Here is a 27,266-nt window from a genome sequence, read left to right as displayed (position 1 = left end):
AGGGAGCCGCCGCCCCGCCCGGAGAGGCCCCTACCGGCTGGCAGCCTGGAGATTAGTCTCCAAGGCCACAAGGCCAGTTGCCATAGGCACGCGGGCCCGAGTCAGGATCGCGATTGCTCATCCTGGTCACGCAGGCGGTGGCCGCCCCTGCCTGCCCGCCAGGAGCCGGAGCCGGGCTTTAAATAACGAAGTGGAAACCTGACCCTGGGGAGCTGTCTGCCCACGAGAGCCCGGCCTCCCCTCCTGCTGGGGCAGGCCCGAGGGTGACCCAGACACTCAACGCTGCCAACAGCACCCGCCCCGTCTCCTCTGGGGCACAGCCTGGGTTTGAGGGTTTCCCTTCCTTGTCTTAGTGCCCAGAGCACAGGCATGGCCCTAGCCTGGTCCTGGGGGGCCCCATGTGAGAAGAGAACACCATCATGAGTCCCCTTCCCCACCTGGGAGGGGTAAAGCCCTGCCTTCCAGGACCCAGGGCTCATCGGAGACGGGGCTTTGCTTGGCCAAGCCCCATCTCCTCCTCCAGGAATGGGGAAGGCCTCTGTGGTTTTCCCAGGAAGTGGCGTGATGCACGTGTGTCCCTGAGTCTGTGCTTTGCCCTGGCCTGGGCGGCTTTCCTGTGCTGGGCATGGGGCGGCAAGTGGGTTGGTTATTTAAAAAAACAACAACAACAACAACTTTTTAAGAATATGTTTTCTGTTACTTCTTTCCAAATGGCAAAAAGTCATACTCCTCATCTCAGACCACAAAACTGCAGAACAGTAGAGGGGAGAAGGCCATTTGTGGATGCCGCCCATTGGAGATAAAACGTCTAGAATCTCCATCTAGGCTTTTCCATGAGATCGTCTGTCTGTACGAAGCTGGTTTTCAGCCCCCGTGGGGCACTTAGGTTGCCTGCCATTTCTCATTCTTGTGTGCTGGTGTGTTTATTTACAGAGGTCAAACCTGCTTGGGTGAAACATCTTGTACATAAATCTTCGTGTTTTGCGTAATTTTCTCAGGATACACTGATAGGGAATTTCCTGATGATCCAGGGGGTTAGAACTGTGAGCTTTCACTGCTGAGTCTGGGTTCAATCCCTGGTCAGGGAGACAAGATCCTACAAGTGGTGTGGCCAGGAAAAAAGAGTCTAAATTGAGAAAAGGACTAGGTCAAAGGATTGTTGTTCAATCTCTCAATTGTGTCTGACTCTGGGACCCTGTGGACTGCTGCACACCAGGCTTCCCTGTCCTTCACCATCTCCCAGAGCTTGCTCAAACTCGTGTCCGAAGAGTCAGTAATGCCATCCAACCATCCCATCCTTTGTTGTCCGCTTCTCTTGCCCTCAGTCTTTCCCAGCATCAGGGTCTTCTCCAATGAATCGGCTTTTTGAATCAGGTGGCCAGAGTATCGGAGCTTCATCCTCAGCATCAGTCCTTCCAGTGAATATTCAGGGTTGGATCAAAGGGTGGCAACTTGGTTAAAGCTCTGGAGACTTATCAAGACAACTTTCTTTCTTTCTGGGTTTTTTCTTAAGGTGTTTAAGAAGTTATTTATGTTTGTTTGCGGCGGTGCTGGGTGCTCGTTGCTGCACGTGGGCTTTCTCTAGTCATGGCGAGCAGGGCCACTCGTTGTGGTGCATGGGCCTCTCGCTGCTGTAGCTTCTCCTGTTGCCGACCAGAGGCTCCAGAATGTGGGCTTCAGTAGTTGTGGCACACGGGCTGAGTTACCTCTTGGCCTGGGACTCTTCCCGGACCAGGGATTGAACCCGTGTCCTCTGCATTGACAGGTGGATTCTTAATCACTGAACCACCAGGGAAGTCCAAGACAACTTTGCTGTGTAACTGGGGATCCTAAATCTGTGGCCAGGAGATTAAGGGGAAAAATAAAAGCTATATATAAATCAGCAACTCGATGAATGTTAGAAACCAAGTCACCCAGATTACCACCCAGATCAAGCTCAGAGCAATCCAAGCTCCCCAGAAGCCTCTATTATGCCCTCTTCCATCAATCACTCCACCCTGCCTTCCTGCCAACATGACCACCATCCTGACCTGTAACATCGGAGTTCAGCCTGTGTTTGAGATGAATGTAAAGGGGCTCCTACAGCCTGATCTTTCGCGCCTGGATTCCTTCATCATATTGGAGAGATTTCAGCCGTGGCGTGGCCTGTCGCTGTGGTTAGTTCATACGTCTGATGTCTTTTTCAACAGACCAGGCACCAGAGAGAACGCAGTGAAGACAAGCATGTGATCACTACGCTGAAAACAAGATACCGTCTGAATTATTGACTGTTTTCAAAGACATGAAGTGCTGTTTCCATAAAGGCCCTGCTCCGATGAATAGGAAGGACTCTGCAACCAGTGCAGCACTTAAGCTCAGGGGAGAGCATGCCATGCTCTGGGGCGACCGTGCGCCGGGTGTGCAGGGATCGGGGTACAGTCTGTGCCCTCTGGATCTTGGTTTCCCCAGAGATACATGGAGGTGGCAGGATGAGAGTCCATCCTGCCCTGAATGCTAGGACTCTATACCCTTAGAGACACTAAGAGTGCTTTTCTTATTGGGTGAAGTTTGCTCCTGTGGTCCTGTTGACCAGCTTGCTTCCCTTTAAAAAAAAAATATTTATTTGTCTGCACCGGGTCTTAGTTGCACAGGGGATCTTCAGTCTTCATTTGGCTGTGCAGGATCTAGTTCCCTGACCAGGGATCAAACCCGGGCCCCCCGTATTGGGAGCGTGAAGTCTTAGCCACTAGACCACCAGGGAAGTCCCACTTGCTTCACTTTCTACATAAAGCGGACGTGAACGGTCCTTGATCTCTGCCCTCGTTACCCCCAGGCCAGGTGACTTGACGGAAGGATCTTTGCAGGTGGTACCCATCTGTTCTTTAAAAACATCCACAGACCCGAGTCTCTAAGAGGGCTTGGTAAGTGGGCAGCTTTCACTGGAAAACCCCCAGGGATGGGGAGCCCCTGGGCCCACCGTTTGGGAACAGCCCTCCCCGTGGGGAAGCACTTCCTGTATAGAGTCAAAGCCTGTGTCCCTGTACCCTCCACCAGAGTGATGTCAGTGCCCTGTACTGGCGTGGGGCTACAGGAACCAGTCACGGAACCAAGGACTGGGGGGACGATGGGCATCACCAGGCCTGCATCATGGGCTCCCTTGCTAGTGCTCGGTAAATGGTAGCTGCTGCTGTTAATGTTATTACTTTTGTTTTAGTTGAGATTTTTGTTGTGTGTGTGTGTGTGGTCTTTTTTTTTTTTTGGCTTCAGCGGGTCTTAGTTGTGGCACGTGAGATCTTTAGTTGTGTCTTGCAAACTCTCAGTTGCAGCATGTGGGATCTAGTTCCCTGACCAGGGATCGAGCCTGGGCCTGCTGCATTGGGAGCAAGGTTTAGGGAGGTGAAATAACTTACTTCCTGCAAGGCAGGGCTTTTCTCTCCTGGAACAGTGCCCAGGATCAGGGCTTTCTAAAAGTTATTGGGGGACTTCCCTGGTGGTCCAGTGGTTGAGAATCCGCCTTGCAGTGCAGAGGACGCTGGCTTGATCCCTTGTCCAGGAACTAAGATCCCACGTGCCCCGGGGCAACTAAAGCCACACATCCCAACTAGAGAAGCCACCCACGCCGTAACTAGAGAAAGTCCATGCATCACAATAAGAACTCGCGCAGCCAAAGAAACAAGAGGATTAATGGATGGATTTATTTTCATTGCTTTATATCCCGCCTTATTTCAGAAGTGATTTGAAAGCCTGATAAAGAAATAAAAACTATATAGGAAGATGGTAGAAAGAAGACAGTAACACAAGAGCTGTATCCTAACGCGGAAGCAGAAGTGAATCTGAATTTGATGAAAATGCATGCCGTGGAATCCGTTTCCGTTAGCATTGGGATTGATTGTAGGTAATGTGATAAACAGAGGCTTGAGAAATGAGGGGTTTGTTTTCTCCTGTAATGAGGAGTCTGGAGGCGGTGGCCCAGCCCTGGGGCAGCCTTCTGCGACTTCAGGGAGAGCAGTGCCTTCCCTGCCCTGGCTCTTCCATCCTAGGTGGTGGCTTTGGTCATCCTGGCCTCAAGGGAGTGCGGGCCATCGGGCAGCAGGGGGACGGCTGGGACAGTCAGTGCCTGCTCCGTGGGCAGGAGAGAAGAGCATCAGGTAGGGGCTGAGTGAGCCGGCTGCACCAGCGGCCCCAGAACCCTAGATTCTTCCTGTTCATTAATCACCAATGGGATGGCCACTCTCTAGTGGTCAGTTGGAAAGGGAGTGTTGGTCTGTTATATAATACACCAGGAGACAAAAACGAATGGATCATTTTTTTGGGGGGCTGTGACTTGTAGGATCTTAGTTCCTCGACTGGGACTCGAACCTGGGGTCCCGGCAGTGAAAGCACCAAGTCCTAACCACTGGACTGCCAGAGAATTCAGCGAGTGTTTTTTTCTTTTTTTACAACTGGTAAAGGTTGATTGGGCAATCCCACAGACAGAGGAAGGAGCCTAGCAGGCTACAGTCCACAGGGTCAGAAAGAGTCAGGCACGACTTACGGACTAAACAGCAAAAAGTAAAGGTTGATTCAACTAGGATGCTTTTCGCTGCAAGGAGGAGAAACTTGCATTGAACGCAGCTTACAAAACACAGACTTTCATCATCCAGCTTGAAGCCTGGAGGTGGTGGATCCTGAGTCCCAGGGGTCCCGGTTTCCCTACCAGTGAACTCTGCCGCCCTCCGCGTGATGGCTCCACCTCCTGGGTGGCGCCTCTCGCGGTCCTCAGATGGCTGTCATGGTTGGAGGTGTCACTTTCAGACCATCCAGACATCCTCACTTCAGTCCCTTTCTAAGAGCTGCTGCTGCTGCTAAGTCGCGTCTGACTCCGTGCGACCCCGTAGATGGCAGCCCACCAGGCTCCCCCGTCCCTGGGATTCTCCAGGAGTGGGTTGCCATTTCCTTCTCCAAGGCATGAAAGTGAAAAGTGAAAGTGAAGACGCTCAGTCGTGTCTGACTCTTAGCGACCCCATGGACTGCAGCCTACCAGGCTTCTCCGTCCATGGGATTTTCCAGGCAAGAGTACTGGAGCAGGGGAAACTTGGCTACGCGCTTCGTGTCTCAGTGGCCAGAAGTGGGTTCTGTGCTTCTCTTTAAACCAGTCCCAGGAGAGGGATTGGGATCGCCTTGATCTCAGCCTCAGCATCACCAAAATTCCCCGCCCTGGGCACCTGCCCTTAGGTGGCAGGACACAGTGGACACTCTCTCAGCAGGGAGGAGAGAAAGGACTAGGGGTCAGAGGTGGGACCGTGATTCAGGTGTCTCAACCAGAAATCTGGGCTGGACACCCCTGGCGGCCTAGAGGTTAGGAATCCGCCTACCAGTGCAGGAGACACAGGTTCCATCTCTACTCTGGGAAGATCCCGCGTGCCTCAGGGCAGCGAAGCCCGCGCGCCACAACCTGAGAGCCTGCAAGCCACAGCTTCTGAAGCCCGTGCTCTGCAACAAGAGAAGCTACTGCGGTGAGACGCCCGCGTACTGCAAGCAAGCGTAGCCCCACCACTCGCTGCAACTAGAGAAAGCCCGCGTGTAGCAACGAAGACCCGGTGCAGCCATAAATAAATACAGTTAATTAAATTTTAAAAATCCGGACTGTCTTTCATAGTACAGCAGCCACTCTAAGACCCCCAGCTCCAGCTGCCCGAGTCAAGCCAGCCTGGGCAGACGATAGTGGAAGTCAGGGCTGTGGCCTCTTTTGTTCTCTGCCAGCTGCAGCGATGGGTGGGCAGTGGGGAGGGGGCGAGAACTCAGGGGCCCAGGTAATTCCTTCCCCACTGGGGAGCCCCTGGGACAGGATATGCAGTGGAGAGTAGGGCTGCTGGGGAGGGGGTGGGGGAAGGGATTGCCCCCCCCCACCCCAGGAAGGGAGAAAATACTTTTTGTTTGTTCTCTCAAGCTTCTTTTTCAAGAAACACAGGCATATGGCAGCGGATGGTGCGGGGGCCGTGTTTGGGTGGTATATCTGCTCTTGCCTTTGCCTTTTGCGTGGTGATAGTATTTTTTTTTTCCCACGGGCTCTAGTGCCCAGCTGGTACATCGGGCAGTGAGACTTCAGTCAGGTGCTCCCCGGCATCTGGAAGAATTTTAGCTCTTCCCAGCAGTGGCTTCTGGCATTTCCCATAGGGAAGGGATGGCAGAAGTTTCCAGCAAACCCAGGTCTGAGCTTTGTAGAGGTCTGAGCTGAGGAATGTGTGTCCAGGAGGTCGAGGATGGGGCCCAGAATTTGTGAGGGGGGATGTGGTGGCTCAGTGGTAAAGAAGCTGCCTGTAATGCAGGAGACCTGGGTTCAGTCCCTTAGTTGGGAAGATCCCCTGGAGAAGGGAATGGCAACCCACTCCAGTATTCTTGCCTGGAGAATCCCATGGACAGAGGAGCCTGGCGGGCTACAGCCCATGCGGTCGCAGAGAGTCAGTTGTTCAGTTGCGTCTGACTCTTTGCAACTAACGTACACTTCCCTGCTAGCTCAGTTGGTGAAGAATCTGCCTGCCATGCAGGAGACCCTGGCTGGATTCCTGGGTTGGGAAGATCTGTTGGAGAAGGGATAGGCTACCCACTCCAGTATTCTTGGGCTTCCCTGGTGGCTCAGCTGGTAAAGAATCTGCCTGCAATGCCAGAGACCAGGGTTCGATCCCTGGGTTGGAAAGATCCCCTGGAGAAGGGAAAGGCTCCCCACTCCGGTATTCTGGCCTGGAGAATTCCATGGACTGTATGGGGTTGCAAAGAGTCAGACACTTCATGGTGAGTGAAGGGTCCTGGATTCATTCCGGAGGCTCCTATAATGGATTACTGTAAACTTGGTGCCTTGAGACAACCCGAATTTATTCTCTCGCCGATCTGGAGGACAGAACTGAATCTGCACCACTCAGCCAAAACCCGTGCTCCCTTTAGCGGCTCTCGGGGCGCATCTGTTACTCGCCTTCTGGTTTCCGGTGGCTGTTGGCGTGTCATGGCTGCGGCCACCTCACTCTGGTCCTCAAGGCCAGCATCTTCCCATCTCTCTGCTTTGTTTTCACGTGACCTTCTGGGTTTGTTGCACCTGCTTATGTCGCTGTATCGAGATGCATGGGGACTTCCCTGGTGGTCCAGTGGCTAAGACTCCACGCTGCCTACACAGGGGGCCTGGGTTCCATCCCTGGTCAGGGAACTAGATCCCACACGCTTCAACTGAGAGTGAGTGCTGCAACTGTAAGATCTCAGGGCTTCCCTGGTGGCTCAGATGGTGAGGAATCTGCCTACAATACAGGAGACCCAGGTTCCATCCCTCAGTGGGGAGGATCCCTTGGAGAAGGGAATGGCTACCCACTCCAGTATTCTTACTCTGAGAAGCCCATGGACAGAGGAGCCTGGTGGGCTATAGTGGATGGGGTCACAAAGAGTCGGACTTGACTGAGCAACTTTAACTATAAACTATCCTCCATGCCCAAACTAAAAACAAAAAGATCCTTCGTGCTGCAACTAAGCTCTAGAGTAGCCAAATTAAATAAATAAATATTTTTAAAATTAATTTAAAAAAGTTTACATGTAATGGCATTCAGGGCCCACCCAGATAATCCAGGATAATCCCTGCATCTCAAGGTCATTAACTTAATCATATCTGCAAAAATGATTTTTCCATATAAGGTGACATTTCAGGCTTCAGACATGACTGTTCGGGGGACCTACCACAGGTCCTTAAGGGCAAATTTGAGCAGCCATTCTTATAAGGACTCTCTGGTAATATATACCAACTAGGAAGAAGGAGTCAGACACGACTGAGCGCCTTCGCTTTCACTTTTCACTTTCATGCATTGGAGAAGGAAATGGCAACCCACTCCAGTGTTCTTGCCTGGAGAATCCCAGGGACGGGGGAGCCTGGTAGGCTGCTGTCTATGGGGTCATACAGAGTCAGACGCAACTGAAGCGACTTAGCAGCAGCAGCAGGAAGAAGGAGGGGGTGGAAATTCCCAGCAACCTCACTTCTCTTCCCAGCTCAGCTCTGCCCCACACTGGCGTGGCCTTGCCCACGTGCCTGTGGACTTCTAAGTATATATTCGAGTTCTGTCCATTCTCCCAAACAGCTGCCCCCTGGGGATGCACCTGCATCTTCATACTCTGCCCTTGGGTGTGTCAGTTACTTGTCACTGCATAACAAATAGCCCCAAACTTAGCAATATCAAACAACAGTCGTTTCTCATTTTAGTTTCACACACTGTGGGTTTTGACTAGACTCAGCAAGATGGCTCTTGCTTGGGGTTTCTCCTGCAATTATGGTCAAAAGATAGTTGGGGGAACTTCCCTGGTGGTCCACTGCTAAGACTCTGTGCCTCCAGTGCCGGGGGCCCAGGTTCGTTTGCTGGTCAGAGCACTAAATCCCACATGCCACCCTTGAGAGTTTGCATGCCACAACTAAAAAGATCCTGTGTGCTGTGGTTAAAACCTGGCACAGCCAAATAAATGAACAAACCAACCAATCCCAAACACTTCCCTTGACTCATAGAATGAGGGCTGTATATCTCCAAGCCAAGCTTGTCGCCTATGCCTCTCTCCACAGAAATGACAATACCATCTATCCACTCCTGTTCTCAGAGAACTCGTACTCACCCTTCAAAATCCTTTCAACAGTCGTCAACTCAGGGAAACCTTGTTTGGAAACCCTGACTCTCCTAAGGCTAAACAAACAAATTATTTAAATGAAAGAGAGAGAGTCCTTTTTTCCTCGTGTCAAACCCTATTGTCTGGGCCAGCAGGGAGTGCTTCTAGGAGCTGTGCAGTAAATGAATGGGGGTGAAGGGAGGGCCAGGAAGCATCTCCCCTGGGGCCTCCCCACAGTAGTAGCCAGGCCTCCAGCTTCTGTCAAGCTGCTGCAGGCTGCCCCCGATCCCCCAACAGCGCACCGCCTGGGGACTGCGTCCCAACTGATGGCCGGGTGGGTATGCTCTCTGTTCTCTCCCGCTGTGGCTTCGCTGCGTGACCGCCGAGCACCCAGTGTAGACCTCGGAGTTCAACAACGGTGTATGGAAGGGAAGGAGGGGCGCCCACCACACGTGCCCTTGATACGGGGGAACCCGGACACGTAGGCACGTGGGAGGAGGGCTTAGGCTGCTGCACACCCAGCCCGCGGGTGGCTCGTCACTCATCACTGCCCTGGACAGGCTGTTTGCAGGAGGGCTGGTGGCGTTTGTATCTTGGTTCACTCCTAAGCCAGAGGGACAGGTGACCGTCCCCAGCCTGGTGAGGTCCAGCCTCTCTGTCTCACTCTGGCTGAGGGCTGCTCTTGTTCTGTGTGTCTTATGTACACACCGTCTCTCTCTCTCTCTTTTTTTAACCCATCCCCTTTTGAACGCAGAAGCTCACTCACCTCCACCTCTTTAAGGACACACCCTTCAAGCTCTGGGTTGACTTTGAAGGTCTGGGGATTCCCAGTTGGGCCACTGGCCAGGGAAGGCCTCCGCCAAAGTGGCCCTGAGTTCTGGGGACAAGCTCACTTCCTGCAAGCCCAGGAGGGAGAAACAGACCATCTGCCCAGGGGTCTCCTCACCTGCACCTGCACTGGGGTCTCACAGATGAGGAAGCAGGGTGCCAGGTGGGCCCCCTCTCTGCCAGCCAGCCAAGCCCACAGATCTTTCACTGCTCCAGGGGGAAGTGAGTTGAAGGCTCAATCGTGGGGTGGAAGGAACCGGGCTTAGCCGGCGTGATCTGGACTCAGGCCCTGGCTTTGCTGCATCCTGGCTTTGGGACGCTCAAGCCTTGAAATCCTTCTGTGTGGAATGAGGACAGTTGTACTGCTATATTTAAAGTGGATCACCAACAAGGACCTACTGCAGAGCACAGGGAACTCTGCTCGGTGTTATGTGGCAGCCTGGGTGGGAGGGGGGTTTGGGGGAGAATGAGTACGTGCACGCGTAGTCGCTCAGTCGTGTCTGACTCTGCGACCCCATGGACTGTCGCCTGCCAGGCTCTTCTGTCCATGGAATTCTCCAGGCAAGAATACTGGAGTGGGTAGCCATTCTCTTTTCCAGGGGATCTTCCTGACCCAAGGATCGAACACACGTCTCCTGCATAGCAGGCGATTCTTTACCATCTGCGTCACCAGGGAAGGCCCTTTGGGGGAGAACGGATCCATGTGTATGTATGGCTGAGTCCCGTCGCTGTTCACCTGAAACTATCACAACGTTATTAATCAGCTATTTGGTTTTCCCAGGTGACGCTGGTGGTAAAGATCCCGCCTGCCAAGGCAAGAGACGTAAGAGACAGGGGTTCAATCCCCAGATCGGAAAGATCCTCTGAAGGGGGGAGTGGCTACTCACTCCAGTATTCTTGCCTGGAGAATCCCCACGGACAGAGGAGCCTGGTGGGCTTCAGTCCATAGCGTCGCAAAGAGTCAGACACGACTGAAGCGACGTAGCGTATACCCCAATACAACCTAAAAAGTTCCAAAAAAAGATGAAGATAGTGTAAGGACTGGGAAAAAAAGAAAAGGGGGAAAAAATGAGGATGGTTGTCAGAATTAAGTGCTTTGGGGACTAACCCAGTCCTGGGACCTGAGAAGCAGCCCTGTGGCTCTCCCCCTCCCCGCCGGGCACCCCCTGCTCTGACTCTGGCCCCCTCTGTGTGTCCCCTGCTGGTGTCCCAGGTCCCTCATGGCATGGAAGACTGGCACCCGGGCTCCTTCAGTCAAGTTCATAAGCCCTGACCTGGTTCTCGCCTGCCTGCCTCCAGCCATGAGCAGGGCCAGCCCACCGGTCTCATCAGCCAGCCACCCAGCTGGGCTGTCCCTGTGCCTGAGGTTCCTCTGAATTAGGGTCCTGCCCCAGGGAGGCACAGCAAGAGGACAGACTGTGTGTCAGATGTCCCGAATCTCGTCCTGACTTCGCCACTCGCTTTTAGCAAAAATGTCATCCCTCTGGGGCTTGGTTTTCTTCCACCTTTAAGATGGGCCCAGGGGACTTCCCTAGTGATTCAGTAGCTAAGACTCCATGCTTCTAATACAGGGGGCCCGGGTTCAATCCCTGTTCAGGGAATTAGACACCACAACTAAAGATCCCGCCATGCCAAAACCAAGACCTGGCACAGCCAAATAAATAAATATTAAAGGGCTTTCCTGGTGGCTCTTGAGAAACCTATATGCAGGTCAGGAAGCAACAGTTAGAACTGGGCATGGAACAACAGACTGGTTCCAAATAGGAAAAGGAGTACATCAAGGCTGTATACTGTCACCCTGCTTATTTAACTTATATGCAGAGTACATCATGAGAAACGCTGGGCTGGAAGAAGCACAAGCTGGAATCAAGATTGCCGGGAGAAATATCAATAACCTCAGATATGCAGATGACACCACCCTTATGGCAGAAAGTGAAGAGGAACTAAAAAGCCTCTTGATGAAGGTGGAAGAGGAGAGTGAAAAAGTTGGCTTAAAGCTCAACATTCAGAAAACGAAGATCAGGGCATCTGGTCCCATCACTTCATGGGAAATAGATGGGGAAACAGTGGAAACAGTGTCAGACTTTATTTTTGAGGCCTCCAAAATCACTGCAGATGGTGACTGCAGCCATGAAATTAAAAGATGCTTACTCCTTCGAAGGAAATTTATGACCAACCTAGATAGCATATTGAAAAGCAGAGACATTACTTTGCCAACAAAGGTCCGTCTAGTCAAGGCTCTGGTTTTTCCAGTGGTCATGTATGGATGTGAGAGTTGGACTGTGAAGAAAGCTGAGCGCCGAAGAACTGATGCTTTCGGTGGTGTTGGAGAAGACTCTTGAGAGTCCCTTGGACTGCAAGGAGATCCAACCAGTCCATTCTGAAGGACATCAGCCCTGGGATTTCTTTGGAAGGAATGATGCTAAAGCTGAAACTCCAGTACTTTGGCCACCTCATGCGAAGAGTTGACTCATTGGAAAAGACTCTGATGCTGGGAGGGATTGGGGGCGGGAGGAGAAGGGGACGACAGAGGATGAGATGGCTGGATGGCATCACTGACTCGATGGACGTGAGTCTGAGTGAACTCCGGGAGTTGGTGATGGACGGGGAGGCCTGGCGTGCTGCGATTCATGGGGTCGCAAAGAGTCGGACACGACTGAGCGGCTGGACTGGACTGAGCTGAGCTGGTGGCTCAGTGGTAAAGAATCTGCCTGCCAGTGCCGGAGACACAGGTTCGATCCCGGGTCCAGGAAGATCCCCCATGCCTCGGAGCAGCTGAGCCCAACGTGCCACAGTTAGTGAGCCTGTACTCTAAACCCCGGGAACCGCAACTAAGGAGCCCACATGCCACAAATACCGAAGCCCGTGCACCCTAGCGCCCGTGCTCTGCAAAAAGAGAAGCCACTGAAGTAAAAAGCCCAGGCGCCACAATCAGACAGTAACCCCTGCTCGCACGGCAGTGAAGACCCAGCACAGCCCAAAACAAATAAAATGTTTTTAAAGTGGCTAATTTAAGAAAGAATGGGCCCTGCTGCACTCCAGGGATGGAGGTCATAGCTGTCAGCTTGCTGGTAAATGGGCACTCCCAGGGGAGGTGGACAAAGAGAGGAGGAGGGAGCTGGAGGGGGAAGCAGGGCAAGGAGGGTGCAGTTCAGTTCAGTCGTTCAGTCGTGTCCCACTCTTTGTGACCCCATGAACTGCAGCACGCCAGGGCTCCCTGTCCATCATCACCGGAGTTTACCCAAACTCATGGGCATTGAGTCAGTGATGCCATCCAACCATCTCATCCTCTGTTGTCCCCTTCTCCTCCTGCTTAATCTTTCCCAGCATCGGGGTCTTTTCAAATGAATCTGCTCTTCGCATCAGGTGGCCAAAGTACTGGGGTGTTGAACCCCTGGACGAAGGGGCCACCTGTTGCTGGAGGTCTGGTTCCCACCAGAGTGAGGTCTTCCCAAGCACCCAGGTCGTGCACAGCAGGGAGGACAAGGTCAAGGACAGCCCCCCACCCCCAGCCTTCCAGCTGGCCCAAGCGCCCAGTGTGGGGCGTTTAGGACTGGAAACCCCTGCGGAAGTTCCGTCTCCTTGCCCTCGCCCTTGCCCCAGGGCCAGACAGAGTGGTCTTTCTGGGCCCGGCTCCCGTGGGGGCCTCCCTCCCAGGGGCAAGTCTGCCTTGAATCAGGGCAGCCGTGACTCAGCCGTGGACACAGCACTCAGCCAAGCTTTGGCTCCGACACTGGGCAGGCCTCCAGTTGTCGGTGGCCAGCAAAGCTGCCACTGTCTGGGCCAGGAATCCTGGGCAAGTGTGGGAGGCGGGCAGCGGGCAGGAAAAGCAGAGATGCTTGGAAACTTCCCCGGAGATTATCCAGGGCCAGTACCCGATTGCGTGTCAGAATCCCTGGAGCACTGAAACGTACAGTGTCCTGAGTTTAAGGCAGACCTCGGGGCTTCTGGGAGCGGGGTCTAGGAAGCCGGACTGGCAGGTGTGGGTGGCAGCCGGGCTGCCTGCCCTCCTCACTCACAGGTGGGCAGAGCAAGGCTGGGAAACCGGGTGACGGGGACGGTGTCACACAGCAGTATCCCTGCAGACCAAGGACCCAGGGTCCCCCAACTCTGCCTTTTGTTGCCTGCCCGTGGACTGTAGCCCGCCAGGCTCCTCTGTCCATGACATTCTCCAGGCAAGAATGCGGGAGTGGGCTGCCGTGCCCTCCTTTCCCCACCCAGGGACTGAACCCGAGTCTCCTGCAATAGCAAGTGGATTCTTTACCTCTGAGCCACCAGGGAAGCCCGATCTGCTCTGTGGGGCTTCATGAAAGCCCCAAAGGTTGTCCTGTCTGCTACCCATGTGGCCTTCAAGCGCATCAGGAGAGTGGCTTCCTCCCCGTTGCTGTGATCTCCTGGATGAAGCAGCCCCCCCCTCCTCTGGGAGACCCCCCTTTTGTCCCCTCCCCTGGGGAGCTCCCCAGACCCTCTCTCATCTCTAGATGAAGTTGGGTATTTTGGACCCAAAGGCAGGACCTATTGTCCGTGGCTTTGTCTCCTTTGTTTGGTGTCTGTCCTTGTTCTCAGTGGCCAAGAGGGGTGTCTGGGCTCCTGGTCTTCCTGATGCCTGTGTCCTGGGGAGACCACTCTGCCTGGGACTAAGGGGATTCTGTGCTAAAACCGGGACAGTCCCAGGCAAATCGGGGCGAGCTGGTCAGTCTGGCTGAGCATCAGCTGTCGATTCCATCAGCTGATCTTCCTGCTTCCTGCATCCTGGCAGGTGTGAGCAGTAGAGTCCTCACGGCGCACGTCGAGGGGAAAGGACCAGGTTTGGGGTCAGAGAGACAGATGGACAGGCCTCATCCTCACTACCCACTGACTGGGGCCTTAGGCGAGTCTCTGTGATGGAAGGCTGATGTAGCAAGGAAGGATGCTCACGTGGGCGGGTGAGCCACCCTGGACGTTCTGACAAGCGTTGAGGTGGTGCTGATGCTGCCAGTCCTGGGACCACACTGGCAGGAGCGCCTGTACAGGACGCCTGTCAGGTCCCTCACTTTCAGTTTCTGGACCATTCCTCCTCCGTGATCCAAATACATTCAAAGTTGCAATCCCCCAGATGACCTGTTGGGAGCCAGGCAAGCCTGTCATTGCTGGACAATAGCTTTTGAACATCCTGGCTCCCAGCCAAAGTGGCTGACCATCGCATTTGTTATTACCCCATGCAGTTTGCTGGATCTTAGTTCCCCAGTCGGGGATCGAACTCATACAGTGGGAGCTCAGGGTCCTAACCCCTGGACCCTGGAGCTAGGGAAGTCCCTAACTCCCCTAATATTCGTTGAGTGTCCTTGAAAACTCAGCCAGGCGTTTGAGGCAGTGAAAATACAGTAAAGCAGACACCCTCCCATCTCCCGGAGCCGAGTTCCAGTTGGGGAAATCTGGCAGGAAGCACGTGAGCAGGTCGCTTCAGACACTATGAAGGAAATGAATGAAGAGATGGGGGTGGGCTGCCATGTGGCTGCTGGGTCAGGGAGCTGATGGAGCGAAGGGGGCAACGGGAGAACATAGGGACCTGCCAGAACCTTCTCTTCTGGAAGAGCCGAGTCCAAGGCCCCCGAGGGGCGCACACGGTGTGTCTGGGTAACGGAAAGAGAGTGGCGCTGGAGCCCAGTACAGTGGGGCTGGAGCGGCGAGGAAAGGGGCAGACGGGCCTGGGGCCCACGGGCCTACCGCTCCGGGAGGTGACCTTCTGCCAGTGGTGGGAACCCCCTGGAAGCTTCTTAGCGGGAAAGCCACGTGAGATGATGTGGCTGCTGTTTGCAGGGGGCCTGTGGAGGCAGGAGGTGGTCAGGGAGACCCGTGAGAGGCCATTGCCACGGAGTGGGTGAGCGAGGAGGGCGGCCTGGACGGGGAGGCGGCGAGAAGCAGGCAGACCTGGGTGCGTTCCACAGCTGAGCTTGCGGGACTCCCTGCCCCCAACCCCGGATCGTTTCAGGGGTGAGAGAGGTGGGACTCGGGGATGAGGTCCCTCGGTGTCCAGCTGCATCTGAGCTGATGGCGGGAGAGGAGAGGATCTGAGTGGGGAATGTGGGCTGTGTTGTGTTTGGATTGCTTGTTGGGCACTGAACAGTTGACGTGGAGGAGACAGCATCTCAGGAGAGGAGGGAGAGAGGTGGAGAAGCACTAGCGAATAGATGATGTGTAAGCCGAAAGAAAGTGAAAGTTGCTCAGTCATGGCCCACTCTTTGCGACCCCATGGACTACACAGTCCATGGAACTCTCTAGGCCAGAATACTGGAGTGGGTAGCCTATCCCTTCTCCAGGGGATCGAACCTAAGTCTCCTGCATTGCAGGAGGATTCTTTACTAGTTGCCTGGAGAAGGAAATGGCAACCCACTCCAGTATTCTTGCCTGGAAAATACCATGGATGAAGGAGCCTGGTAGGCTACTGTCCATGGGGTCGCAAAGAGTCGGACACGACTGAACGACTTTTCTGTAATTATAGCTCTTTATCAGTTGAGCCACAAGGGAATGGGCTTCCCTGATAGTTCAGCTGGTAAAGAATCCGCCTGCAATGCAGGAGACCCAGGTTCAATCCCTGGGTTGGGAAGATCTGCTGGAGAAGGGATAGGCTACCCACCCCAGTATTCTTGGGCTTCCCTGGTGACTTAGCTGGTAAAGAATCCGTCTGCAGTGTGGGAGACCTGGGTTCGATCCCTTGGTTGGGAAGATCCCCTGGAGAATGGAAAGGCTACCCACTCCAGTATTCTGGCCTGGAGAATTCCATGGACTTGCCTCCCGGCCAGGGAGGGAATGGGACAGGGGCGGGGAGAGGGCCTCTGGTGGAGAAGCCAGGTGTGTGGCCCTGGTACCCTGGGAGAAATGTTTGTGGTGGGATGATCACAGCCCCACTGCTGCCTCTCGGCCCCCGCAGACCTTGTCCCCCAAGGAACCTGGGCGTGAGTGGAAGTCCCTTGTCATTCAGGGCTTCCTTGCTACTTGTGCCCCAGGTTGGGAGCCGGTCACTGGGGATGTCACTTCTGATGGCCTCTCTGGGTGACATAGAGCAGCCCTTAGCTGCTCCAGCCTCATCGTGTCCCCATCCTCGCTGGCATGTGACCTGTGTCGTGGCTCAGACGTTGGCCTCCCATCCGTTCCCCCCGGGGACCGTCTCCTGTACAGCTCCGTACTCCTGCTCAGCTAGCATACTCCGTGCTCTCTGTTCTGTGCAGTCTGTTCATCTTATTGGATGGTTTTCTTCTCCCTCATTTTCAGATTAGAAGTAGCCCCACCTGACACATTTCTCACCTTATACCTTACATTGGGATTCCCTGGTGTCTCAGATGGTGAAGAGTCTCGCCTGCAATGCGGGAGACCTGGGTTCGATCCTTGGGTCGGGAAGATCCCCTGGAGAAGGGAATGTCAACCCACCCTAGTATTCTTGCCTGGAGAATCCTATGGACAGAAGAGCCTGGCAGGCTACAATCCATGGGGTCGCAAAGAGTGGGACACTACTGAGCGACTTCACTTTCACTTTTTCCACCTTGCATATGAGAAAATAGGGGCTTTCAATGGTTGACCGCGCCCCCCCCCCCTCACCGTGTGGTTCTGGCAGCCCCAGGGCTAGGTCTCACCACATATGCATGGTTCCAGGCTCATAGCTCCCAGCCTGTTCCAGCACTCTAGGCGACCCCTCTTCCACTGGCAGCAGCTCAAGCCACAGGAACCTGCCCCTCTCAGGAGCTCAGGAGAATCTTCTCTGTCCTGGAAGCATGATGGACAAGGAATCAGGGGACGACCCACAGCCCAGCCCCCTCCGCACTCCCCTCCTCCTTCCCTGAGTCCCTGGCTCCTTCCTAAACGGATTAGGACCTTTGCCGGAAGGAGCCGGCAGCCGTCTGGGGCGACCCGGAGGCCAGGCCTGGAGCACTGTCTGGTGCCTCCTGCTTTGCCCTGATTTGATTTGCGCCCCAGCAGCTGGGAGGCTGGCAGCCTGAGGCCTTTCTGGATGTGGCTGAAGGGACTGGGGAGGGCAGGGGGGTGGCTGAGGGGAGGGGGCAAGGCTCCATGCACCCCAGTCAGGCCACCCTTTCAGCTGCTCTTGCAATACCCCCAGATTAGGCTTTGTGTCGCAGAAAGCCCCTGGCTGCTGTTTGGTCCATTAGCATGTCCTATCCAGGGCCTGGCATAACCCTCAGCATCCCTGAATGCTACCAGTTTCAAGCTTTTATTAAAAAATAAGGCAAGAACTTGTGCAGTGGGTAATATGCCTCACATCTACTGCAAGGGGTGTGAGTGCAATCCCTGCTTGGGGAACTAAGATCCTACATGCCATGCGGCCAAAAAAAAAAAAAGATGGTTGATAGTGTATTTCAAATGTTCCATAGCTTTCCTGTCTGCTTGTTATCAAAGTTACTGATAATGGGATATTAAAACATTTGACTGTAATTGTGGATTTTTTTCCCCCTTAGGTAAGACAACCTAGGAGAATAAATACATTTCATAAACATTTAGACGTGAACCCATACTCACTTAGGGCAACTGCTGACCTGGCCAGTTATTAAAATTAATATTCATCTACAACTAAGTAGCCAGCTTGGGCCAGGACAGTGTCCAGAGCCAAGCTCTTGTTGTTCCGTCACTAAGTTGTGTCCGACTCTTTGTGACCCCCATGGACTGCAGCACGCCAGGCTTCCCCGTCCTTCACTTTCTCCCAGAGTTTTCTCAAACTCAGGTCCATTGAGTTGATGACATCCAACCATCTCATCCTCTGTCACCTCTTTCTCTTCCTGCCTTCAGTCTTTCCCAGCATCGGGATCTTTTCCAGTGAGTCGGCTCTTCACATCAGGTGGCCAAAGTATTGGAGCTTCAGCCTCAGCATCAGTCCTTCCAATAAATATTCAGGGTTGCTTTCCTTTAGGATTGACTGGTTTGATCTCCTTGCAGTCCAAGGGACTCTCAAGAGTCTTCTCCAACACCACAATTCAAAAGCATCCATTCTTCAGCGCTCAGCCTTCTTTATGGTCCAGCTCTCACATCCCTAGATGACTACTAGAAAAACCATAGCTTTGACTGTATGAACCTTTGTCGGCAAAGCGATGTCTCTGCTTTTTAATATGGTGTCTAGGTTTGTCATAGCTTTTCTTCCAAGGAGCAAGCGTCTTAATTTCGTGAGAAAAGCTCTAGCACATCCCTGATTCCTTTGAATGTTTCCATCATTGAAGTTGGACACGTCTCACCATGTCACGTGTGACAGGCTCTGACATTTGCTGTTCTGTGTCATCGATTTCACGACCCACTAAAAGGCCACAGTCTGTGGTTTGGACCACACTGAGCTGGGTCCTTGGGGTGCAGCAGGAATTGGCTGACCAGTCCCTGCCCTCATAGAGGTTATGGCCTGGTGGGTGGGCAGCTCTGGTGGCAGAAGACGCTCTGGACTTAGCACCAAGGCAGCAGGCCCAGCTGTCACCTGCTGGGGCTCTCCAACCCCCGGCCCCAGTTTTGTGCACAGACGCCCGCCCCGCCAGGAAGCCAACAGGGTAGGACTCAGACTCCCTCTGACGCTTGCAGCTCTGCTTCCTCCTCCCTCACTGGAACTGGCCACCTGGGGCCTCTGTACAGAGCACTAGAAGGCCTGAGCCTGGGCAGGGGATCGAGGGTCCCTGTCTCTGCTCTCTGCTCTCTCCTTTGCTTGGACTGACGAGGGGGCAGGTGGCCCATAGGAAGATGCTGGCACTGGGGCATTCTGGGGGAGGGATCCTCGGACCTGATTCCTGCGATCAGGAAAGGGAGGGGCAGGGTGGATGGGGGGTGGGGAGGGGACAAGGGAGGCTGACCTTTGTTATCTAGTGGGGCCCTGGCCTGGCCGGGTGATTTAGGACCAGCAGGCCTGTCCCCGCCAGGTGCAGCCCCGATATGGGGCCCTGATCTGAGGGCACCCCAGCTCTTTCCTCCAGAAGTCTCATGACAAGGGGCAAAGTCCTGTCTTGGGGAAACCTCCTCTGGGATGAAGGGGCCTCTGTCCTGCTGTATCTCTCTGCACCCCTGAGACTCAGTCCTGACAGCCAGGAAGTAGACTGAAGTTCCACAGCCTTGGGGCAGCAGCAGCCTTGCCCCTGGGAACTGTGATGGGGTCGCTTAGGGACAGAGGGGAGACCAGTGATGCCTGGCCCATCATGGGGAGGAAGGGGTAGGAGAGGGGGCAATCCAGGGAGCCTTCCCAGCAGAGGTGACAATTGAAAGCTAAGGGGGCAGGGATTTCCCTGACGGTCCAGTGGTTAAAACTCCAGTTTCCAATTCAGGGGGCAGGGATTCAATCCCTGGTAAGAGATCTAAGACGGGCCCCCCCCCCCAACCCCCGCCACCACCATGCTGTGCAGCGTGACCAAATACTAAAAAAAATAATAATTTTTTTTTTAAAGCTAAGGAGGCAGTCAATGGATGCCAAAGGGGCCAGGGAGGGCATTTGGACAATAGAACCAGTGACAGCTGAAGACCCATAAAGGGTGGGCATATGTCTGGAGGATGGTGACATTTAGAGGACTCAGAGCATGGGGGTATAAGGAGGAGCTGAGGCAAGGGACAAGTCTGGAACCTGGAATACCAAGCTGAGGAGTCGAGAGCTAGCGTGGGTAGTAGGGAGCTATGGAGGCTGTGTGAGCAAGGGCGGGCCACGCCAGAGCAGTGTGAGGAGGGAGAGCTGGCATTTAGGGCCTGCCAGGCAGACTGCTCCTGACACTGGGCTTGGCTCCGGGGTGCAGACTTGGGGAGACAAGCCCTTGGTTACTCTGCCGCCTGTCTCCCACACCTGTGCGCACCGTGCAGGTTGCAGCGGCTCCAGGCCTGTTAGAGCTCAGAGTCCTTCATGCATGGAAGACCCTTGGGGGAGGAGAAGACCAGTCCTCGACTCATCCCACCTGGGAGGTGGAGATGGTCTTGGGGGCTTGGCGGGTTATGGGGGGGACAGACGCTATGTGTGTCCCGCCCCGCCCACCTCCGCCTGCTCCCCGCCTCCCTCCTTCCATCCATCCAGGCAACCATGGCCTTGCTGGGAAAGCGCTGTGACATCCCCGCCAACGGCTGCGGGCCTGACCGCTGGACCTCCGCCTTCACCCGCAAAGACGAGATCATCACCAGCCTCGTGTCTGCCTTAGATTCCATGGTGAGTGCCCCGGGGGGCAGTGGGACAGCTGGCCTTCGTAACTCGGGTGCTCACAGGAGCCCCGCCGATCTAGGCCTCAGTGTCCCCCACCTGCCCCAAGGCCTCTGCCCTTCCAAGCAGGCAGGAGACTTAAGTGAGATCAAGCCTGTGAAACGTCAGCCCTCGTCCCCTCACCCTTTGTCTTCGTTTCGTCACCTCTCGCACTTCAAGTCCCATCCCTGGGATGGTCACAAGTGTCCCTCCCTGGTGCCTCCCTGGTGGTCCAGTGGGTAGGACTATGCTCCCAATGCAGGGGGCTCGGGTTCAATCCCTGGTCAGGGAACTAAAGATCCCACACGCTGCAGCCAAGATCACAGATCCCTTGTGCCATAGCTAAGACCCGGAGCAGCCAAATAAATGTTTATGAATAACCAGATAAACTATTTCAGTGACTCCATTACACTAAGCATCATTTCTGGAGCTTGGGGGGCCCACATGTGGCTAGTGGTCATGTTATCAGACAGTGTAGAAATAGAACATCTCCATCACTGCAGAAATTCTAGGGGACCATCTCCAATGGCTCAGCGTCAAAGAATCGGCCTGCAGTGCCAGAGACCTGGGTTTGAAAGATCCCCTGGAGAAGGGAATGGCAACCTGCTCCACTATTCTTGCCTGGAGAATCCCATGGACAGAGGAGCCTGGTGGGCTACAGTCCGCGGGGTCACAGAGTCGGACATGACGGAGTATGGCTGGCAGTGCTGCCGTGGAGGGTGTTTCAGAGGCTCCTTGGAGGAGCTGATGGCCCTCTGTCCTCGTGCCATGACCAGGACAGACTCCCCCACCGCCCTGCAACGAGGCCTTTACAGGTGTCCTGAGGGACCCTCGTGGATGGCAGTGGCACTTGATTGACAGTGCCTTAACTCTGCTGGCACCCTCCAGCCCTTGAGCCAGGTCCTCAGGCAGTCTGCAGTGCAGGGGGTCAGGGGGCAAAGTGCTGTCTGCTCATCACCTCCCCCCATCCAGTCTGTGACCCTTTTCCAGAAGCTTCCTTGTGACCCCCGTTCTCTGTGCCTCTGGTGAATCCAGTCCCCGCAGTGACCTCACCTTCTTCGGCTGTGAAGTGACCACATAGCAGAGGCTCGCCTCCAGCCCTGGTGGCCTCCCCTTGGAGACAGCTGAATCTGTTTGTTTGTTTGTTTTACCATGTTGCCTCGGGGAAAAGAATCGGCAGGGTTTGGTTTTAATCTTAGAGAGAGGAAATGAACACCATCCCTGCCCCAGGGGACAGTCTTGCTAGCCCTGAGATGTCTCCAGCTTCCTCACCAGGGCGACTCCCGGCTGGAGCTGCCACTCAAGGCATGATCATGGCCCAGAGAGACTGTCAGTTCAGTTCAGTCGCTCAGTCGTGTCCAACTCTTTGCGACCCCATCAATTGCAGCACGTCAGGCCTCCCTGTCCATCACCAACTCCAGAGTTCACTCAAACTCACGTCCATTGAGTCCGTGATGCCATCCAGCCATCTCATCCTCTGTCATCCCCTTCTCATCCTGCCCCCAATCCCTCCCAGCATCAGAGTCTTTTCCAATGAGTCAATTCTTCGCATGAGGTGGCCAAAGTACTGGAGTTTCAGCTTTAGCATCATTCCTTCCAAAGAAATCCCAGGGCTGATCTCCTTCAGAATAGACTGGTTGGATATCCTTGCAGTCCAAGGGACTCTCAAGAGTCTTCTCCAACACCGCAGTTCAAAAGCATCAATTCTTCGGCACTCAGCCTTCTTCACAGTCCAACTCTCACATCCATACATGACTACTGGAAAAACCAGAGCCTTGACTAGATGGACCTTAGTCGGCGAAGTAATGTCTCTGCTTTTGAATATGCTATCTAGGTTGGTCATAACTTTTCTTCCAAGGAGGAAGCGTCTTTTAATTTCATGGCTGCAGTCACCATCTGCAGTGATTTTGGAGCCCAGAAAAATAAAGTCTGACACTGTTTCCCCATCTGTTTCCCATGAAGTGATGGGACCGGATGCCATGATCTTCGTTTTCTGAATGTTGACCTTTAAGCCAACTTTTTCACTCTCCACTTTCACTTTCATCAAGAGGCTTTTTAGTTCCTCTTCACTTTCTACCATAAGGGTGGTGTCATCTGCATATCTGAGTTTATTGATATTTCTCCCGGCAATCTTGATTCCAGCTTGTGTTTCTTCCAGTCCAGCGTTTCTCATGATGTGCTCTGCATATAAGTTAAATAAGCAGGGTGACAGTATACAGCCTTGACGTACTCCTTTTCCTATTTGGAACCAGTCTGTTGTTCCATGTCCAGTTCTAACTGTTGCTTCCTGACCTGCATACAGATTTCTCAAGAGGCAGGTCAGGTGGTCTGGTATTCCCATCTCTTTCAGAATTTTCCACAGTTGATTGTGATCCACACAGTCAAAGGCTTTGGCATAGTCAATAAAGCAGAAATAGATGTTTTTCTGGAACTCTCTTGCTTTTTCCATGGTTCAGCGGATGTTGGCAATTAGATCTCTGGTTCCTCTGCCTTTTCTAAAACCAGCTTGAACATCAGGAAGTTCACGGTTCATGTACTGCTGAAGCCTGGCTTGGAGAATTTTGAGCATTACTTTACTAGCATGTGAGATAAATGCAATTGTGTGGTAGTTTGAGCATTCTTTGGCATTGCCTTTCTTTGGAATTGGAATGAAGACTGACCTTTTCCAGTCCTGTGGCCACTGCTGAGTTTTCCTAATTTGCTGGCATATTGAGTGCAGCACTTTCACAGCATCATCTTCCAGGATTTGAAACAGCTCAACTGGAATTCCATCACCTCCACTAGCTTTGTTCGTAGTGATGCTTTCTAAGGCCCACTTGACTTCACATTCCAGGATGTCTGGCTCTAGGTGAGTGATCACACCATCATGATTATCTTTGTTGTGAAGATCTTTTGTATAGTTCTGTGTATTCTTGCCACCTCTTCTTAATACCTTCTGCTTCTGTTAGGTCCATACCATTTCTGTCCTTTATCGAGCCCATCTTTGCATGTTCCCTTGGTATCTCTCATTTTCTTGAAGAGATCTCTAGTCTTTCCCATTCTGTTGTTTTCCTCTATTTCTTTGCGTTGATCGCTGAAGAAGGCTTTCTTATCTCTTCTTGCTATTCTTTGGAACTCTGCATTCAGGTGCTTATATCTTTCCTTTTCTCCTTTGCTTTTCGCCTCTCTTCTTTTCATAGCTATTTGTAAGGCCTCCCCAGACAGCCATTTTGCTTTTTTGCATTGCTTTTCCATGGGGATGGTCTTGATCCCTGTCTCCTGTACAATGTCACAAACCTCATTCCATAGTTCATCAGGCACTCTATCAGATCTAGGCTCTTAAATCTAGAACCTGGCTTAGATCACATAGCAGCGGAATTGTGATTAGAAGCCAGACTTCTGACTGTCCACAGAGCGCTAACTGAGATAAAAACCGACACTATCAGACGCTGCTGCTGCTGCTGCTGCTGCTGCTGCTGCTGCTGCTAAGTCGCTAAGAAATCAGTCCTGAATATTCATTGGAGGGACTGATGCTGAAGCTAAAGCTCCAGGACTTTGGCCATCTGATGCAAAGAATTGACTCATTGGAAAAGACCTTGATGCTGGGAAAGATTGAGGGCAGAAGGAGAAGGGGGTGATCAAGGATGAGATGGTTGGATGGCATCACCGACTCAATGGACGTGAGTTTGAGCAAGCTGCGGGAGTTGATGATGGACAGGGAAGCCTGGTGTACTGCAGTCCATGGGGTCGCAAAGAGTCGGACACGACTGAGCGACTGAACTGACTGACTGACTACTGCATGCCACGAGCTTTGCCGGCAGGCTTTCCCAGTGAGGTGGGTCAGAGGCCTGAGATGCTGGTGGTCTTGGTTGCAGGGCCTCCGTGTTAGGACTTCCTGTGCCCTAGGCCCACCAGTCTCAACTCTGGGGCTGTAGAAAGAACCTCTTTGCCTCATCCCTGCACTGGCTGCCCTGATTTAGAGATTCATTCCCACCAGCCAGGCCCCACTGAATCCCCAGTACAAGGCCATTGCACCTCTGGGAGCTGGATGGTTTGTCTCCATTTTACAGACTGAGAAACTGAGGCCCAGAGGAGGGCATGACTTTTAGAAAGAAGCTGGTGCAGGATTAAAGCCTAAATCTAGCCTTGATTCTCCTAGGACCCGTCCCACCTCCTCGTCGGGGACTTAGAGCCCAGGACAGGATCGCCTCTGGGCTGGGGCCAGGCCTGAGGCCAGAAGCCCACCAGAGCAGAAGGGCCTGGGGGTGGGACACAGACCTTGTGTGCCTTTGTCCTCCTCCAGAAACCATAACCTGTCCTCTTCCCCGACCTTGGCCAAGTTCTATGGGGGTCATTCATTAATTCCCACTGCAGCATCTAAGACCCAAGACATTGAGCTGCAACGGGGATCTCAGGCAGCTGGGGCCTCAGCTCTCATCCCCCCAGATCTGGCCCTGGGGGTGTCCGGAGTTGGGGGCCCTTTCCCGGGCTCACATCCCTGCTCCCCGCGCAGTGCTCAGCGCTGTCCAAGCTGAATGCCGAGGTGGCCTGTGTCGCCGTGCATGATGAAAGCGCCTTCGTGGTTGGCACCGAAAAGGGGAGAATGTTCCTGAACGCACGCAAGGAGCTGCAGTCAGACTTCCTCAGGTTCTGCCGTGAGTACTCGGGGCTCCAGAGGGCCGGGGCCCGCTATCCTGGAGGATGGGAGAGCTGGCCCCTCACTGGGTCCCTGACACAACACCAGGTGACCGTCCTGTGTCGGGGGAGACACGGGGCAAGCAGGGTGGGTGCAGGCTTCCCAACGTGGCATTGTCGGGGTGGAATCACACTGCAGTCCCTCGGGCAAGAGAGACAAGCTGACCCAGCCCCGGGCAGTCCAGATGCGGCCGCCTCCATCCGCTCAGGGACAGAAGGGGACACTGAGGCCCAGTGCTGTGGCCCCATTCCTGTGCATCCCTGACGCGGTGACTGAGTCCACGTGCTCAGCTAATAGTTATTGAGCGCCTGCTGCATGCAACACCCTTGAAGCACTAACTCCTTCATCCTGACATCAGCCCTGGGAGGCTGGCGCTGACCCTGTCACGGTAACAGAATCTTGGAACCGCCTCCTGGAGGCCCCTGGGGATGAAGTGACTGGGGACTTGTCCCGCACGTAGAGAATGCTCTAGAAACGGGAGCAGTTAGGGATGAAGTGATGAAGAGTGCTGGGCGCTGGAGCTCTCTGCAGTTCCCAGTGGGCCCAGGGGACAGTTGCCCCCAGTCTACAGATGAGAACGTGAGATGCAGTGAACGTATCCGGGGACGGTGGTGGGGGTGTGAAACGCAGCCAACGGGTGATGGAGGTGGGGTCTGCCCTTTCTAAATGGGGGGTGCAGCCTGTGCACCCTCTAGAACCCCTGCCAAGGGCCCCTGTTGCTCCCAGAAGAGATGAGCCCTCCGAGCTGTGAGCCAGTAGCCTCGATCCGGAGGGGTCACTCTGAAGCCCCCAACTCTTCAGTGCCGCCTGGGCTTCTAGGGCTCCTCAGAAGCAGGCCGGGCCTCTGCGTTCTCTCCTCCCTGCATCCCTGGTGCCCAAGCGCACATCCCCGGCTCTGTACGTGTCCCTGCTCACTGCCACCTCCGTCCCTCCTGTTCCCCCCTCCTGACAGGCCCTCCCACCCCCCTGTGCCTGGCAGATGCCCCCCATCCTTCAGACTCACACCCCTCCCGGCCTCATCCATGCCCCTCCACCTAGCGCCCAGGCTGTGGCTGCCCCAAGCCCACTCCATGCACTCCTCCTGTGCCCACAACTTCCATCTGCACGCCTGGTGCCCCAGCTTGGTGGTGAGCTCCCCAGGGAGGGGGGTTGGCTTCCCCTTTTGGGAGGTTAGAGCCCACATGGGCATGCAAGCCCATGGTTTGGGAGACTCAGAATTCTTGGGGCTAAGAATCAGGCCCTGGAGCCAGACGCCTGGGGCCGCGTCCCAGCCCTGCCACCTGCTGGGCCTTAGTCTCCTCATCTGTGAAAGGGGACCACGGTACTACCCTCTCCTGGGTCAAGCTGAGGATTAAACGGATAATACATGGCAAGCACCTAGAACAGTGCCGGGCACGTAGTTCATGCCCAGTAAACGCCAGCCATTGTTTGCCTCGCTGTCAGTAGCCCTTTCATTACCCCACCCCAGGTCCTGGACTCTGGGGTTAGCCATTTCTGGGAAGGCTGACCCCCGGTGCTGGGACACATCATGGTATCCTTACTAGGGTCCAGCTGCTTCCCCAGCCAAACCCCTCTCCCACCCGGCTCTCAGAACCTGTCCCCTCTCCAGGCTTGGGCAGGAGACCTGGGCCTGGGCAGGGTGGGCAGTGGCGGGGTCTGGCCCTAGTGGGCCAGGCTGGGAGCCAGCGTGGAGCCTGGGGAAGGTGCACCTGGCTTCCCAGAGCCGGGCAGAGCCGCTAATTATAGCGCCGGGAACTTGGCTGGTTTATTTCAAGCTTCACAGGTCCCCAAGGAGAGCAGACTCCAAGCTGAGAGGGGGCGGCCCCCGGGCCCTCCTCTCATTCTCTTTCCAACGAAGTTTCTAGCATCCTCCCCAGGCTCCCAGGCCCCCACCCTGGCCCAGCCTGGCATGAAGTGCTTCACAGCCCCCTTCAGCCTCCTGCTGGGGTCCCCATCATCTCCCCATTTGGCAGAGCACAGAGGTAGGACCTCGACTGGTTAAGACAGAAAGGG

At 54.3% G+C, this 27,266-nt stretch overlaps 1 protein-coding gene across 3 annotated transcripts in view; it reads left to right on the top strand.

Annotated features, from left to right (window-relative positions):
* Positions 1-27,266, top strand: part of GTF2IRD1 (GTF2I repeat domain containing 1) — a 116,307-nt gene that overhangs the window by 19,483 nt on the left and 69,558 nt on the right. For 2 of the 3 annotated variants that reach the window (XM_018040881.1, XM_018040882.1), the window contains exons 2-3: positions 20,420-20,548; positions 25,071-25,212. In XM_018040881.1, coding sequence (XP_017896370.1) covers positions 20,426-20,548; positions 25,071-25,212 — 265 coding nt within the window. In that variant the 5' untranslated portion in view covers positions 20,420-20,425. Of the gene's footprint in view, positions 1-20,419; positions 20,549-25,070; positions 25,213-27,266 lie in introns of those variants that run through there. The other variant, XM_018040884.1, reaches the window with a different exon arrangement.

This window comes from Capra hircus, chromosome 25, assembly GCF_001704415.2.
Source record: "Capra hircus breed San Clemente chromosome 25, ASM170441v1, whole genome shotgun sequence".
Classification (NCBI taxonomy): Eukaryota; Metazoa; Chordata; class Mammalia; order Artiodactyla; family Bovidae; genus Capra; species Capra hircus.
Note: the sequence above shows the minus strand (reverse complement) of the source record. Positions and strands in the feature narration are given on the sequence as shown.